The 18376-nt window shown below is 38.3% G+C and overlaps 1 protein-coding gene across 1 annotated transcript; it reads left to right on the top strand.

The window, feature by feature from the left end:
* The first annotated feature begins 7788 nt into the window (after window positions 1–7788).
* Window positions 7789–16842, top strand: si:rp71-17i16.4 (troponin C, skeletal muscle). The gene is made up of 6 exons (XM_017710254.2): window positions 7789–7993; window positions 10627–10681; window positions 11071–11214; window positions 11375–11489; window positions 16027–16163; window positions 16419–16842. Exons 1-6 carry the CDS (start codon window positions 7991–7993, stop codon window positions 16448–16450), a joined length of 486 nt encoding a protein of 161 aa, XP_017565743.1. The 5' UTR covers window positions 7789–7990; the 3' UTR covers window positions 16451–16842.
* The last annotated feature ends 1534 nt before the right edge of the window (window positions 16843–18376 follow it).

The raw sequence follows: 18376 nt of genomic DNA, 5'->3' as shown, positions 1-18376 counted from the left end.
TGTTAACAGCAGGCAAAAGGAGAATAAACTGTTTAAAGTGCTGTTGCTGTTTGCAGGCTACTTAATGCAGCTTGTTATAGAAATGATAGCTTGTTTGTTGCCATGGCTCAAACTGACAAAGGGAAAAACTACCTTAAGCCAGTCGGCGGGTCATCGGGAACAGGCTCATTTTCAACTGTGCAATAAACCATCTGTTTTGTGTAACTGTCCACTGATTGATCTGCTGATAGCATGTCATTCTGTGTGATTACGTGATGCGTTATGAGCGTTTTGACAGTTGAGGTGCTTGCGAGTGTTACGGTTGAGGTTCAAATGAGTTGCAAGGCACTTTATGTGCAATTTTGTTTCATGTAGGTCTTAAGGAACTAAAGTTGCATGAGAGTTTCACTGTTTAAAGCCAGCCTGAAGGATGAAGAGAGTTGGAAAATGGCCATGAACAAATGAATTCTGAGCATTACGGTCATTTAAAGTGTAAAAGGGAACAGCTCAAAATTAGAAATCCCAGAAATTAACTCACCAAAACTCCTTATGAATTACTTTGTGAGGGCCATGTCCTTGTCTGTCATATGCATGTCATGTTCATAATTGGGAAGATGTCAAAAGCTGTATTGTAACGGGTTTCCTATTAGAGTGTCTTATGGGTGTATAGAAAAAATGTTCCAGATAATGCTAATCCTCTCTTGGCCCAGTCTTACTACTCCAGTGACTTTAAGGTATCCAGGGCAGTACGGGTGTTAAAGAGGACAGAGGGGTTTGAAGAGGGGACACAGGGGAGGGCTCTCAGCTCTGCTTCCCTTATTTAGTTTGGAACACGTCTCCAAGGCTCCAGCTGCTCCTCTTAAGAATATCTAAGAATAGAGTGAGGAAAAAAGGTGGAGTATGAGACAGAGAGAGTGAGAGCGAGTGAAAGAGCGGGTGTCTGTCCTCCAGTTGTTGCTGTCAGTCACCTGAGCTGAAGCCTCTCAAAGTGTCTGTGGTCACTCCAGTTCCTCAGGGAGAGGAGAAGCTAGTTAACTGAGCCATCAGGTCATTTTAACTGCTGTGTGTGTGTGTGTGTGTGTGTGTGTGTGTGTGTGTGTGTGTGTGTGTGTGTGTGTGTGTGTGTGTGTGTGTGTGCGTGTGCGTGCGTGTGCGTGTGCGTGTGAGTGTGTGTGTGTGTGTGTGTGTGTGTGTGTGTGTGTTACAGGCTCACCGACACAGTTCCAAACAACACTGCTGCACTAAGGCAAGGATAAGAATCAGTGTTGACAGGGTATTAAATATCAAACTCAATGAGCTTTACTTTTCCTAAGACCATCTCTGCTGCTCTGATGATCATATATTACTAGTATTCATGTAACCCTCACTTTTACTTTCCCTGAGGTTTGGACATATATTCACCAATGTGGACAAATTAGTGTCCTCACACTGAACCTCAGGCAATAAAGGGCCAGCATGCTCTAATCTTTCTGAAAAGGTCAGTGATGCGTCAAAGATGGCAAGTATGAACAGTTTTGTAGACATTCAGAATAACAGAAGAGAATGTCTTCCAGCTGATGTATCGCTTGTTTTTTTCAAGCACTCCAAACTGGTAGTGACCAAACAACAAGATCCTTTTCATTCACAACATTGTAACAAATGTTTAAGGATTGGGTGAGGAATGTATTCTGAAATACCTCCATGCATTTATGAAATTACATAAGAGAAAAGTCCTATGCAAAGGTTTGGGTTCCTCTGGTCAATTTACATGTTTTGTTGGTTTTCTAAGTGAAAATACATCAACACATCCTCTACAGAGACTCACCTCTTCACATTTTAATGCACAATAAGTCTTTATTTGCTGAATTTTACCAGGGGTGGGATGTACTGTAATACAAATACTGAGAATGTGTATTCAGAATACGGAAATTATATATCTTAATACAGTCCAATTTACGTTTTGTAAAGTCTATATTCAGAATACAGTTACAATTAGAGTAGACTGATAAATCAATGTGATTAGCCAGTTACTAATCTCAGTGTTCGGTCTTTTACAGGATGATCAGACTCCTGCTAGGGGGATTTTTTGAGCAACAGTAAGGGAGACACAAAATGTTTATAATATATATATATATATATATATATAATATAATAAAAAGTTAGAAGTTATAAAAAGTAAAAAAAAAACTTAGTTATAATAAAGAAAATAAAGAAAGTTATAATAAAGAAAAGTTTTTACTATTTGCCTTATCAAGATGTGTTCTAAATGTATTCTTAATGTATTCTTATTATGTTACATTTTTATGTATTGTAATGGAATACATTACTGAATACCTTTAGGACAATGTATTCAGTATTCACTACATTTCCAAAGTACTCTGCCCAAGCCTCAGTTTAACATATTGATAAAAAACAACAAAGCATAAAATGTGGCCTGTGCAAAAAACACATTTTACACTCTGTGCAAATAAATAGAAATTGTACACAACAATCTGCAAAAAATGCCACCGTTAAGTGTGTTGCCTGTGGAGGATGTGTTAACTATATTCTACTTAGTAAGCAAACATCATTTCACCCGGGATGTTTAAACTTTGCATGCGACTAAATGCAGCACAGTGAAACTCATCTAAACATTCTGCAATTCTGGAGGTTTCAAATATCAGTCAAATCTGAGCATCTTTTCAGTTCTGATCCTTTTCATGCATCCGTTAAATAGACTTTGGTCAGACCCCATCAAATAGACAAATAGACTAGATAGGCTAGCTTGGTAAGACTCATATCAAATCATTGTTGTGCATTTAAATGTAGTAATGAAACCACTCGAAAGCTGGACATGGTGGACAAGTCACTGCAGTGAATCTTAGAGAAAAGTTTAGCTGACACTGGAGTAGTCAGCCAAAAACGATAAACTATGCATAAAATTGTTTTCAACTGCAGAGGCACACAAGGCCAAAGCATACAGTAGACATGCATAGGTCTTAGTTTTGGAAGAAAGCTCTGGAACTAGTGTTACTGTTACAGGAGAGATATCTGAAAAGAGGCCATTAGGCATGTGGGTGGGTTTATGCTTTTGACACTATGTGGCTGAAAGTGCCACAAGAAAAACAGCAAAATAGTTATGTGAACGAAATCTGCTCAATTTGAGCAAATCTTTGAATAAAGTGTCTCTGAATCTGTCAAGAAATCGAAGCTTAAATGTAAATATTTCAGCAAGACAGAAACCCGAAACATCATAAATTATATGCAAATGAACAAATGATAAAGCTTCTGAAATAGTCCGCAGTTTCTCTTTGCTCGAATGTGAATACAACAAATTATATGAAAATGAAAATACATAAAGGGTGTGAAGAATGAATGAATTCCAGCCAAACCTATAAAAAAATCTGATCTGAAACAATTCCACTTGTATTGTGTGATGTGATGTTTTTAGTCGTCTGTTTCCTCCTGTGGGGCAGTAGAGCGAGTGAAGGCTACTTTTGGATGCTCATCTTAAGTGAAGAGATTCAGTTAAACATAAGTAGTTTTAAAGCTTAGTAGTTTTTAAAGAAAACGTATCAGGTTGGTGAGTTGGTGTTTCTACAGCCTAATTCCATTTGCAAAAGGATATCATGTTTACAGTTGTTACTTTAAACTCATTTTACCTTTAGCGCAAAGAGAAGACATGCCAAAAGGAAATATAATGATCCATTGATTAGTCATGCCAACCAAAGTTGGGACGAGGAATCTGGCTAGAACCAAAGTTGGGATGAGGACTCTGGCTAGAAAACCAAAGTTGGGATGAGGACTCTGGCTAGAAAACCAAAGTTGGGACTCACTGATCATAATGAAGATGCGGATGAAGGGCTGCTTATTTGATCCATCTTCATTCATTCTAAACCCATTACTGTGGGTATGCTGGCTAAAATTGTAGGACCACATCTGTTTAGTCTATTATCTGAGCATAATGATAAAAAAATCATTACCAGGTTTACCAAGTTTAGAGATCCGTCTTATGATTTGAGAACATTCACTACACTCAAACAAATATTTAAGCCCAAAAGTTAAGACTTATGTATTTTAATTTCATGTCAAGTTTCCATTCAATTTAGATAAATAAATCCAATGTAAAAAATGGTATTCTAATTTATTTCTCTATCAAGTTCAATAAGCCTGAATGAATTAAATAAACGTTTGAAGTGCTTTTACGATTTATGCAATTCTTTTACATCACATTTACTGTCATCCAAACTGTACTAAACAGTATGAGTCTCATTACAAGACACATGTAAACTTTAAAGTCTAATGTGAAAGAAATAAACATAACTTTATGGATTTCAGCTGGGATCAAATTCCCTGCTTTAGAATTTCTATTCACTCCCAGTTGAATTACTAATTACAGCAGATGATTATGTGCACAACTTTCCTATTGAGGTGCAGCTCTCATGCTATTCATCACGCAAGTTAGCCAGCTAATGCTATCAGTCATGCCATGCTAATATATAAGGTCACCTACAGTTAGAGAAACCATGAAATGTGGATTTGAATTAGTGGAAAACGTCTTTAAACGCTGCTTCACAATAAATCCCTGCCACTGTTTATTTAATCTACCTTTTGTACCCGTTACCATGGCAGCAGACCTAGCAAGGATGCTAGCTAGCTATTTCACTGGTGTTGTATAGAGTGTCTCTCAAAATGAAACATTAATATCTGGTCAAAAACATTAAAAAGACAAATTAAGTTAATGCGCATCACTGTTTCACTGCAGTTGCACTGTATAACAAAGGCTGGCAGGAGACTGTTTAAATAAAAAGACCCATTTCATGTCCACCATGCCAGCTGAAGCAATTTCCAGTTGATGATGTATTTCCTGTTTCTGTTGCACATGAACTGCCTCCCAATAAGATTTAGTGGAAAAATCTAAAAGGTCTTACACAAGTTTGGGATTTATCCAGATTGGGTTGCTTCTAATGAATATCAATAAGTAAAGTATGTTTTTATGTTTTATGTAAAATATTTGCTTGTTTATGATGGCCATAAATTATTTTTAATTCTATACTTTCATAGCTAGAGATCTGACAAAGATAAAGGGATTGCATATTGTCACAGTAGAACGTTCCATCAATCCATCCATTTTCCAAGCCGCTTCTCCGTCAGGATCGGGTGGGTGCTGGAGACTATCCCAGCAGTCATCAGGCGGAAGGTAGGATACACCCTGGACAGAAGTGACCAGTCTCCATCGCAGGGCAGACAGACAGTCACTCACACCCAGGGGCAATTTAGCTTGGCCTGACCGCATGTCTTTGGACTGTGGGAGGAAACCCATGCAGACACAGGGAGAACACGCAAACTCCACACAGAGAGAACCCGGGCGGGGATTCGAACCCAGGCCCTCCTTGCTGGAAGGCGACAGCGCTACCCACCACGCCACTGCAATATTCTGAGCTCACATCACGTCACACATGCCAATCAGACATTCTGTGAACAGAATTAGACCTTAATGAAACGTGGATTGCTGTAGGCAATTTCCAGAGGTGGACGAAGTACACAAATCATGTACTTGAGCTAAAGTACAGATACCCAAGGTAGAATATTACTCCAGTAAAAGTAGAAGTTCCTCCCTTTAGACCTCCACTTGAGTAAAAGTACAAAAGTATTTGACTTCAAATGTACTTAAGTATTGAAAGTAAAAGTACTAAAATATTAATTATGGCTCTAAATGTTCTATTAGCAGTTTTGTAACAAGACTTGCTTCATGAACTCAGTTTAGGTGAAAATCTTCCAGTGTCTCTCTTGGTAAACCAGTCTTTTAATAGAATATCATTAATTAGTGATGCTGATATCTATTAAAATAATCATATCACAAAACGCTGAAGGCAGACAATCCATCGGGTAGAACTGAGTGGCTCTGAACAAACAAGCAAACTTTCAGTTTAAGATTTATTTACAGCTTAGTTGCAAGTTTAAATTTAATGAAAACTGGCTTTAAAGTCAGGATCATAAATGAGTTTCCTTTACTATATTGATCTGTAGGGCTCTGTTCATAAACACACACACACACATTTTCTAAGCCGCTTCTCCCTCAGGGTCGCGGGGGGGGGTGCTGGAGCCTATCCCAGCGGTCATCGGGCGGGGGCAAGATACACCCTGGACAGGTCGCCAGTCCATTGCAGGGCTTCATAAACATAAATCAACCCAAACTAATTTACTATAAAATGAAATGGTGTTTGTATAAATTCAGAAAAAAGACACATCAGTCACGACTGCATGTGTGGACATATTTCTATATTGTGCTCTATTTACATAAAGTTAGGTTAGTTCATCATTTATGTTGAACAGACTCTCTCAAAATTTTACGCTGCTGTGCTGATGTTGAACCGCGTGCTGCACTGGGTCGGTATGACCAACAGGTCAAAACAAGCTCAAAACCAAGTGACTGCTGTGCCCTGATTGGTGTATTTGCTTCACTCTTCTTTCGTTTTGATGTTGTGTTTTTATACACACATAAGCCAAAAGGAACGACAGATTTCGCAAAATGTAGTGGAGTGAAAAGAAAGATATTTGACTTTGAAATGTAGTGGAGTGAAAGTAAAAAGTCGCCCAAAATGGAAAAACTTCAGTACAGATACACAAAAAAACTACTTAAGTACAGAAACCAATTACATTAACTTATTTACCGTTCACCACTGGCAATTCCTAAATCTGTAAGTGACGATCATACTGTGCTCTGTTGTGATTTAAGGAGTGTATTTAAGAAGTATCAGTGTGTTTCATGTTTGCCATGACTGACATGCTAATTAGAGTGTGTGGAGCCTTTCCTCTCATGTCATTTCACTGTGTGTTTGAAACAGAAGAAGACTTAGTTAGTGGCTGATTAGCTTATAGCCACCATCAGTCTCAATCTCCCAACCCTCCTCCGGCCCACATTCCCAGCTAATGTTAATGAGCTCATTACTGAAGTGATATGTTTCATCCCACTTTTTAGAATAAACACAGTCTGTATATCTATATCTGACCACATCTATTCATGGTTAAGGTTCCTATAACTCCTACTTAGTCTTATCATGGTAACTGCTTGAATGCGCCGTTGTGAAGTTGCTTGTTGTTTTTATTTGGTGCCAACATACTGTAATACTGGGTTCTGTTTGCACAGCCAATGAAACTCTATCTAAGGATTACTACAAGAAACCAGATACAGCAGCGACAGGGAATGATGTAGAGATTAATGACTTCTTTGCTATGGCAGTGAAACATCATGGAAAGCCAGGTAAGAGCTTGGAGTGGATTTATTTTTTAAAAATTTAGAATTTTGGAATCCATTCAGAGAGTGTACTTTGAGAAATATGAGGAACATTTATGTTGAAGTACCTTGTAAATATCATTGCTGTGCAGTACATATATCTATTGTCCATAGCCGCCCACTTTAACTTGAATTCCTCAAATTCAGTGTTCTTTATGAAGCATTCCCGCTGCGGTCCAATTCCTGAACACATTCTTTTGACTCGCTTCAAGGCTTTATTCAGCAGCTGTGGAAGTCAAGCAGCCAGTGAGAGCAGACAGATGGAGTGATTGGCAGAAGAAATACAAGCATGTATGTAATGCTACAAATCTTACCCTTCTCCCATTGCATTGCGTGTACGTGTGTGTGATGGTTAGTGTCCATCTGCTACTGGAATCTGTTTATCCATTGCTAACCCCTTCGTGCCCCCCTCCTCTCAATTTTTCTCAATAAATGGCATTGGGGGTGCTAGTCTTGTCCTTTAATCTAAATATGGGGCAATGGAAGGTTCTCAAGGGAGGCAATGTATTAAAGTGAGATGCTAGCGAGGGGAGGTACCTTTGATGCAACTAGTGCAGGCATTGGTCAGTACATCCCCAGACGAGAAGTTCTAACCCAATCCTGAACTTTTTCAGAAAAAGATAGACTTAACGAAGGGATACTTATTGGAGGAGCGTGCGGCTCCTCTCTTATCCGGACACTTGTGGGACACAAAGATCCTGATCTTTTGTCTTCTTCCTTTCAAGCACACTGTGATCAATCTTACCGGCCTTCAACATGGTAAGAGCACTTGTCAGGGCTGTAGTTCATTGATGGGGAGCTCGTATAAATGGAAGAGGAGGTTTTTGTGATGTTACCAGGAGTGTTGTTCTGTTCAGACCACTCTGAAGATGCACAATTTGAACATAGAATGGATGAATCATACAAAAGGCTGTTGCATAAGACATGAATTGTTAAGATTGTGGAATGCAAAAGATTTTACAGTTGTTTTTCATGGAAATAGCCTATAGAGCAAGCAAGGGCTGATTGATGTACTGATGGAGGTTTCTTCTCCATCCTTTGCTATTTTTAAATATGCTATTAGTGTAAGAGTGTTTCAAATCAATGTCGCTCAAGTGAATGATGCTGGCCATGGAAGATGTAATTACACTTGTAATTATAAAATAGCCATTTTCTGAGGGTTATTCTAATATTTGAATGATGTTTCTCGTGATGCTAATGCTTGTCTGTGTACAGCAGTTGGGTGAACTTCACTAGAGCTGTTGTATGAGTGAGGTCAAGAGGCGGTGCTTTGACATTGGATACTGTGAACATTCACATTGGGTTTTCTGAGGGACGTACAACAGTGTTGGTCTGCTTTATAATCCCTTTCTCAATCTAGTGTGTGGAACTGTTAGCAAAAAAAAAACACAATTGGTTTTCACTAGCAACACTAAAGCTTTAACAGAGTGGTAAATCACTTTGGATGGGTTTTGAAACATATTCTATAGATTGCTACACAAGCAGCCTTGACAATTCAATCACCTCAATGACTGAAAATGTCAACGTACTGGATGTTTGTTATTGGCAGCCTTTTAGAAAGGGATTTTTTTAAAGGCCGGCTCTTGGCTCATGAGATGTTAAGATGTTATTTTCTGTTTAATTGTGCCCACACTGTGAAAGGGAGAGAGAGTAAGCGAGGAGGTGGGAGAAAGATTATCCTCTGGCATTTGTGCTGTGAATTATGGAGATGATGGACAAGAGGACATATGAGAGGAAGGAGCATTATCTTAATCCCAGTCTCCTTCTGTGACACTCTGGGGCTCCTGGAGGTATTAATAAGAGCTATATTAGTGCCCTGAATACACAGCTGGAGCATGTGCTCAAGTGTTAGGATCTCTGGCTTTTTTCATCCCGGGTCTGTTTATGATTTCTCGGTCTTGTTGCACTTGGGACCTTCAGAGGGTTTAAATAAGAAACTGGCAGGGTGGGGTGCAAAGTGAGCGTCAACATTTAGAAAGAAGGGCGAAACTGCACACACCGTTCCAACTATAAAGTACTGTAACTAAACCCTGTATCTCTGAAAGGGTAACTTTATGGAGGAAGGAAAATTCATACTTAACTTTGATGTACATTAATGTACTAAGATTGTATTTTTTTAAGGAATTATGGACCTTTTTCAATTGTGGATCATTCACTACACTATGGTCACACAACATGAAGGGTGATGATGTTTTGCTTTTATGGCAGCATACAGTTCGGTGAAGAAAGCTTAGGCACCTAAGCACACTGTTTCAAACCATTTATCCTAGCAGTAAGGTTTTTTTACAAGTATATATACTGTATAACAATTGAATAAATGCAAACATTAATGTAGTAAAAAGTAACAAGAATGTCTTGTTTTCAAAGTTCTCCTTGAGGCCTTCAGCTCCCACATAGATGTGTTACATGTCTTCACCAGCACACTTGATTTAATTCAGTGAAGGATCGATTTAGCCGAACTAGGTATTGGACAATAACTACAAATAATACTGAGCTGCCATGAGAAGACAAAAGTGGTGAAAAGAACACATAAAATCACTACTTATTGTATTAATGTTATTTATAATTATTTTACTATTAGTGATTTATTTACTTACTGGACATATAAATATTTTATATACAATATTCTCAGGTGCCTTAAACTTGTTTGCCTGGAAATAAACTGATTTTGGAGTTATGCTGCTCATTAGGGAAAAACAGACATTCAAATACAAGTACAGGGAAAGGTCACTTTTACAGCTGCTTCACTCGCAATCAGCAAGCTTCTAAATAGAGCTGCAGCACTGCTGTGCCTCAGGGTGGCGCCGTAGCAAATTGGTTCACCCAGTTGGTCCGTTCGTTGCCTGTAACTGCAACTGTAACAATGCCCACAATACCACTTTACAATATGCTATATCATGTTTGTAAATCTGAAAACTTTCAGCACTGGTGGAAAGAGTGAATTGTTACTCTTTTCTCAAAAACGATGACAAAAGAGAGGTTGTGTAAGATCTCAATTCATGTGTGGAAGAGTGCATTACTAAACTAGATATGAGCATTTGTAAAAGAAGGGTTGCCAACATTGTAGAGGTCAGCTGATGGGACCCCCCAGATACCAGGAAATATTTTGCTCACTGGGTCATATTTTTACTTATGCTCCTAGAGATTCTTTCTGTATTAAACCACAGACCATGGTGTAACAGCTGTGGGTAATGAGCTCCGGTTAGGAGATGCCCTTAGAGTCTGATTTACAGTGAGAAATTTTGAACATCCTGTCCATGATGCTCACCCACAGTACATCACATTACCATCCTAATGAGACTGTTCCACTATACAGCTTGGCTGCAAGTTAACTCTCACCTGAGGTCTCCGTATTTTTCTAATCACTATCAATCTGTTTCCCACCTCCTCAGCCTACCGACGCCCAGAATGATGCCCGCTCCTTCCTGAGTGAGGAGATGATTGCTGGTGAGTGTATTAGCATGTCGGTGGACAGCGATTGTCCATGATTATGCTCAATTTATTAGCTCAAAGTCCAACTACATGGTTGATTAAGAGCACAATTGGAATGGAAAAAGATGGAGGATTCACATTGTTAATATGGGCTTTGACAAGATTAGCCTATGTCCGTGCATATACACTCAGCAAACTGTGTGAATAATATGTGTAAGTGAATAAAAGTGGCTCAGAATAGGATTAGAGTCTTTCTTACTGTCAGGAAACATTGCACACAAAACCTAAGAGGACTAAAAATTGCTATAAATAGGATCATCAATCAGGTAATGCACAAGACATGTAGAGTGCACCGTATAAATGTACTCATTTTCTATTGCTTAACCATTCATTTCCTGCTGTAGAGTTCAAGGCCGCCTTCGACATGTTCGACACCGATGGTGGTGGTGACATCAGCACCAAAGAGTTAGGCACTGTGATGAGGATGCTGGGCCAGAACCCAAGCAGAGAGGAGCTGGATGCCATCATTGAAGAGGTTGATGAGGATGGTATGATTTGCAATGAAAAACTATACTAAACTATGACATTGAAACTCCTTTGTTTTCTGCTGGACAAGAATAACTTCTGGTTATGTGGTAGGTGGCAGCTGCGTGTCCTTATATCCTACATGCTTCTATTTTTGATAATGACGTGATGTTTTTGTCTCAGGCAGCGGCACCATTGACTTTGAGGAGTTCTTGGTCATGATGGTGCAGCAACTAAAGGAGGACCAGGCTGGCAAGAGTGAGGAAGAGCTGTCTGAATGCTTCCGCATCTTTGATAAGTATGTATCCCACTCAGGTTGGGAGGGTCACTTTAAACATGCATTCTGGTACAGATTACTGATTACCTGTTGAAAATAAAAATTTTAAATATAAAATATAAATATCTAACCTAGTCCATAGGATTGGTTCAGTTAGTGGTATATTCTGATTACTTTCCATTAGATTTGGTTTGCTGGTGCTTAAGGTTATATCATTTATTCAAGTAGGATGACCATACGTCCCCTTTTTTTATCAGGAATTGTCCTTTTTTAAAGACCTACAAAGTAGAGCTGGCTAGGACTTGGCTTTGACTTTGGTGGGCTTTGATTTCATATTGACATTTCATTCTCTTAGGGTCTGCACAGCAAAACATGAAAAGAAGCAACAGTTTGCAAGGAACACAAACAATTTACTCATAATTTACTTAAAAAAAATAAATTCATGTTCTAACAGAGTATCTACATGCATGAGAAAGTGAAGTTTAATTCTTTCTATGACATTATTATGACATTTATTTTTATTTATTTATAGTTATAGGACTTTTTTTTCTTGTTTTGGTATAAACCATCTTTTTCTTATTCAAAAAAGCACATGATAGATGTATTGTATAGATAGAAGTATTAATGCTAAATATTTTGTCCAGTGTAGAGGTCAGTTTTAGGTAGAAACCATTAGTTGAGGTTTTCTGTAGATTCGTCTAGCTACTGTAATAAACTGTCCAGAAAATGTAAAAGTGCAGCAGGTATAAAGACAGTGTGAGATTTTGTTTTATATGAGAAATGTTGACTCTAATTAAAAAGATGGTTGTTAAAAAGATGTAGACACTCTGTTAGAACGTGAATTTTATTTTTGGTCAGGTTTTATTTGATCAGGTTTGGCTTCCGGACTGGATTCAGCCACAGTGAAGAAGTAGTACACAAAGTCATTCAGGGTGGTTTGACATGAAATTCTCGGCTCAAAGAAAACATACCAAGTGAGAAAACAGTACCCAAGACAAAATAGTACCCAAAGAAAACGTCTTATTTCAGATATATCTCTATTTCTCCGTTATCTTCATTACATGTAGAAACTCAGAAGATACGTGTAGCTTGACTTGCCTTTTTACACATTGAATAAAAGTTGCAGTGTAGACATCTGACCCCTGGTTACCATCACCACCATTGCACAGACATCATGTAAGTAGTCAGCAAACTTCTCAACAATGAACCAATCTACTCAACCTAATCCAGTCTAATCAAAATCCTCTAATTGACTTTGTTTACTGAATTATCTAGTAATTTAGAAAAATCTCCTTTGATATAATGCAGTCCAGGCAAATATCCAGTTGAACTACATAGTCCCATCAAGGCATGTAGCTTTGTACTAGCACTTTATATACTTCACTGTGTTGATAATGACACCATTTGGTCTTTCATTTTGGTAAAGGACACTTCTTTAGAAAACAATTTAGGGAAATGCTTCAGGAGATTAATACAAAATGACACCACCCCCTCAACATCCACTGTAGAGTGAGTTCTGAAAAACACTATACATAGTGAACATACAGAGCACATATCACATGCCAAATCTTCCACAGTGATGTCACCTCCACATCACTAGCTTAACATAATTAGATGAGCAGGATAGAGCAAGAGAGAGCACTTTAATATGAATACAAGCTCTGTACTGCTCTGACCTGTGCTGAATAAACAAGCTAGTCATTGAGAGACAGGTGTAGGCCTGCTTTTATTCATTCATTATTCATATATATTACATTTTTGTGAATTATTATTGCTTTATATATATATATTTCTATATTATTGTATGTAGATTGTTATGTATTACTGTTAAGCTTCATCACTTTTTAAGCACTTTCAGCTGCCATAAGTGATGTATAAATGAAGATTATTATTATACTATTATATTATATTATTATATTGCAAACTAACACAGAGTTAAACATCAACAGGGTCTAATATTGTGTTGTCAGAGCCTAACATGTTTGTAAGGAAATCAACAATGTGGAGAAACATGCTCATCCAACATGCAGTGCATTAAGACCAATTATCTGTAGGCTCTTTGCCATGGTTACCCAGAATTCAATTATAGGAAATAGCACTTGATTGAAGACTCACACGAGGACCCTTTTAATCCCTGCTTGTTCATTTGTTGCCTATTCATTCAATTTGGCCCTCAGCACTGATCAAATTGGCTAAAAGCTTCATGCGGTACTGACAACTGAAGTCTCATGTGTCATGTGTCTCATGAGTCTGTGTTTACTACTGAAAAGAGACTTATTAAAAAGTTTTGTGAGCGTGTCTGAAATGTTTGATTCTGTAGTTCAGTGTGGCCCAAAGATCTTCCCATAGATCATTCTGTTACATTTTCAAAATCCAGTTTCAGGTTCAAAATTATTTTGCACAATTGCAAGCATAAAAAAACAGTTCAACAACATTGTCTGGTTATTATGTGGATTATAAATAGGGATTTTCAAGCACTCACCCAAAATCTGTAACTTAAAATTGTTCTCTGTTATGTTGATTATCAGTATTCTGGCTTCAGGTATATGTTCCCGGGAATGTGGGTAAGAGGGGGTGGTGGGGACAGACGATATGTAGTGAGGAGAACTGCCGCTTAGCAATGTCTTATGGGTTGGTTAAATACTAGAGTGCTGCCCCCAAGCAAATACAAAACGAAATAGAGATTTTGGGGAAAATCGTAAATTGTAAATGCTTAATCATTTTTATAGTGAAAAAACAAAACTCTTCTGATCACAGAACGACATGAAACCTTTCAACACTGCGGTTATATTTCTGAGTGCTTTTGAAGTCCAGTTATAGGCCTTTTAACAGTGCCAGAAGTACATATATGATGTGAGTGAGAGCGAAGCCGCTGATTTAATGGGACCACTGACCGCTTTCTATTTCTCACATTATATCAAAAACATGACTACAAAACACCAGGGGGCATCCGCTAGCAAGTCTTACATGAAAGGGGGTGAATGGAGCTAAAGAGATAAAATTTTAATCGTTTCTAACCACGTATCCATGACATTCCTTTAGTTTCAGAAAGTAGAAGGATGTGTTTCATTAAAAAAGCAAAGAAAACTTATCTGTATATATTTTTCAACAGCAAAACGGGCTTTGAAAGGGTTAAGGAGCTGATCAGCTCATTGGCTGATTGAAGCTCACTTTCATGCTCGCTGCTGTCATATCTAGTGCTCAAAAGAGTGAGAAATGATAACAGCAGTGTTGGAATGTTTTGTGTGGTTCTGTGTTCAGGAAAAATGCATTCTTCTGTATAAAAATGATTAAGCTTTTCTAAACTCTAAACTGATTTTGTTCAGATGCTCCATACTAATTCATTCATTTTGGACTCACTCGGGAGCGCCCTCTAGTGTTTGACAAATCTGGAAGACATTACTGAGTGACAGTTCTCCTCTCTACACATTCTCTAAAAAAGTAATCGCTTCATGAGCTGATCAGCTTGCCAGCCAATCAGAACTTACAGCAGTAATATTAGACTTACTGCCTAAAACCTGTTTGCTGTAGGAAATCAGAGCGATAATGGAATGTTTTCTCTTTATAAATGGAATACATCTTCCTACTCGGTCAAAAACAGGTATACTTTTTTTTTCTTCACAATCAGCTCCATTCATCTCATTAGGGACTCTTGCAGACTTTTGCAGTACTTCCTACTATATATATATTATATCTAAATTTTTTACGTTTTTCAGTTTTTTACTTAATTTCAAAATATATTTTACCCTTTACATTGTTCATAAATTTCATGAAGAATGGACCAAAAGAAATGACTCAAAATGACTTGGAAAATTGTCTGGTTCCATTGACTTACATTAAAAGTAAAGTAGGTTTTTTCCTTCTCCTGTAAAGTTATCATTTGGGAAATACAAGTTTTTGTTGTGACAACAGTGATATATATATATATGTGTATATATATATATATATATATATATATATATATATATATATACACACACACACACACACACACACACACACACACACACACACCTACGCTATCGTTTCCCTCGACAACTGTTGTATCTCTTGTATGTCAAGAAAGAGAGATCAGACAGAGGACGTGTATCATATAATGTCACTTACATGTGTATATATCATCATCCCTTGCTTCATTATAACACATTTTGACATGTTCTGTTTGATTTAAATGATCAAAGAAAGGAAAAAACATTTTTTGCATAACGTCCACGTCACATATACATTGCTTAAATTTTCAATAACTTCTCACGTCCCTGCATGTTCCTGCCATTGAGAGGGAGGAAACTGGAGCATTCATTCACAGCATACTCACAGCTTTCAGATACCAGAATAGTCCTAGCCAAGTTATATGATTATACATTCTGTTCTCATCTAGAAGAAACAGTATGAAGAACATAAATGGAGAAGCAGTGCTGCATGAATACAGTACAGCTTCTAAAAGTGACATTGTTGTTTCATTCAGTCTGAATACTTCATTTGGATGTATTCTTACCAGCGAAGACAAGAACAAAGAGAGAGTTTTTGACTGCTGTCCATTTGTGGTCCAAATATACAGGAATGGAGATGGCTTCATTGACCGAGAGGAGTTTGGTGACATCTTGCGTTCCACTGGCGAGCCAATAACAGAAGATGAGATAGACGAGCTCATGACAGACGGAGACACCAACAAAGACGGCAAAATTGACTTTGAGGGTAAACTTGTCAACAGACACAATTATAAATGAAAAGACTAACAGAATCCTCAGTTTGTTTATTTTTTATTTATTTATTCATTTTTTGCTACAGCTTTCAATTATCAACATGCTTCCATTCTTGAATACAGATACCTTTTTATTCTACTTCTTTCTCTTTAGATACAAACATACAGACACTTTAATCTAGAGGTTAATTTAATCTAGAGAGTCTAAGTTGTGTTTTGAAATAAATGCTTTATTCTTGCTTTTCCAGAATTTCTGAAAATGATGGAGAACATACAGTAAAGATGCTACATTCCACCCTTTCATCACCCAAATAAAGATCTAACAAACATTTTGAGATTGAACATGGAAGAAGGTCGACCTCCTGGAAAAGTCATAAAGTCGTTGAAAAAGTTGTCTCTCATAGACCATAAGGAATGGATTGAAGGGCCCTGAAGTGATATCCTTCTCTAACTGTTGCAGTTGGACTAGAGAAACATCTATAAATAACCATCCAAGTGTTTTAAGACGGAGCCACCCTACCCCTACCCTCCCCAAACCACCTCCCACTTGCCCCAGCTGTCCCCCTGTGCCCCAGCTCCTTCTTAAGAAATGATCTACCACCCCTTCAGACCTGCTTTTGCCCTATGTGCCCCACCCTGTAGTGTTCTAAAATAAACTAGCCTCAGTATACATTTATGTCTTATTGTCATGGTAAATAAGAAATCCTTCGATCCATTGATTACAAGCTTGACATTTTTTTTAATGTTCTGTTTGTTTTCTGTTCTCTCAGTGACGTAGTATTTGCACAATGAATGTTCCTAAATGACACTGTTTCATTATGTCACAACTTCTTTATGCATCTAAACCAAAGTCCATCTTAACGTTTAGCTTACATTGATGAAGTTTGGATTCTTGGAGCTTGGGGAACGTCTTATTTCTAATAACTATCCCAGAGCGACACGTGACACAGCACCTCCCACCTTAATCACTCCGCCTTCAGTTCAAGCCACCAAGGTTTACTCCATCATGCTATCCAGAGCAGCTCCATGCGTTGTCCAGTTTCAATGCTTCCTTGGTCCTTTCACCTTTTACTATCATGGTCTTTTCCCTGTGTGGAGTCTCTATTCTCCTCCCTGTTATTCTAAGCATAATACTGCAGTCTTCCTTCATACTTACCTAATGAAGTAAAGGGGCTTTCAGGCATCTTCATGCAGCTTTGCGTGTTATCATGTGAAGACATAACAGTTGAAAGCTGTCCAAGATGGAAAAGGGGTGGGAAAAAAAACCTTGGATTTGCTTTACACAGGCTTTTTCTTCATGTTGACTTAGCCATACAATCCTTTGACCCATGCATGTCTTCGGCAGATGATGTGGGTGGTGATTCGAGCACCATGCCATTGCAGTAAACGTAATCTCCAGAAAGGCAATGCCATAGTGAGGTGTCACAAGCCAAATGCTAGGTTGAGGAACATTCTTGATGAAGATACAAGTGTTCAGTTTTACAGCACAGTGCCATTGGTCTTGTGGTGCTTTTGCTTCTGCTGCTGGGTATATAGTCCTTTACCTCCTCCCCTTCACCACCCTATTAGCTTTTTGGCTGCAACTGTCAAATCCCCAGCTCATCATCCCTCCTTCCGTTTCTCCAATCCACTTGCTTATGATCCCCCTCTCAGGAAACGCATGCCATAGAAGGAGTGCCAAGTTGTGGCTCTTCAGGCCCAAAGCAACCTGCACTGCGGTTTGTTTTTTGTGAAGGGTGGAGTGAAGTTTGAGACACTCACACGTAGCTGGGAATCGTTTGCTATTCACGGCACACTGAAGTTCTGCACGACAGCACTTTTCCTCTGGGGGTTACTGTTTCGCTCTGCTTATGACATGGATCCGAGCACCTTCCCTGAGTTTATCTTCACCCACAGAATATTCTATTCCGGCCATTATTCACACGACTTCTAACCTATATCCATGGGAATAAGTAATATAAGCCTTAAGAGTATTTGAGTGTCTGCTGGAGCACTTTCAGTAGGTCAACGCAGGGCTAGTGAACCTGGATTGAAAGCACTTGCAGAGTTAAACTGTTTCCCCTTTCACTTTTAATGGATTGATCTCAGATGAAAATGTTCTCAGTTTATATTTCGCTGCTGTCGGAACAAAACCTCTACCACCAGAAAGGTAACTTTGCAGGACAAGGAAAAATGTTCTTAACTTTTAATGGAAGTCAATGATATG

Source organism: Pygocentrus nattereri, chromosome 9 (assembly GCF_015220715.1).
Source record: "Pygocentrus nattereri isolate fPygNat1 chromosome 9, fPygNat1.pri, whole genome shotgun sequence".
NCBI lineage: Eukaryota > Metazoa > Chordata > Actinopteri > Characiformes > Serrasalmidae > Pygocentrus > Pygocentrus nattereri.
The sequence above is the reverse complement of the archived record's forward strand: the minus strand, read 5'-3'. Positions and strand labels throughout refer to the sequence as shown.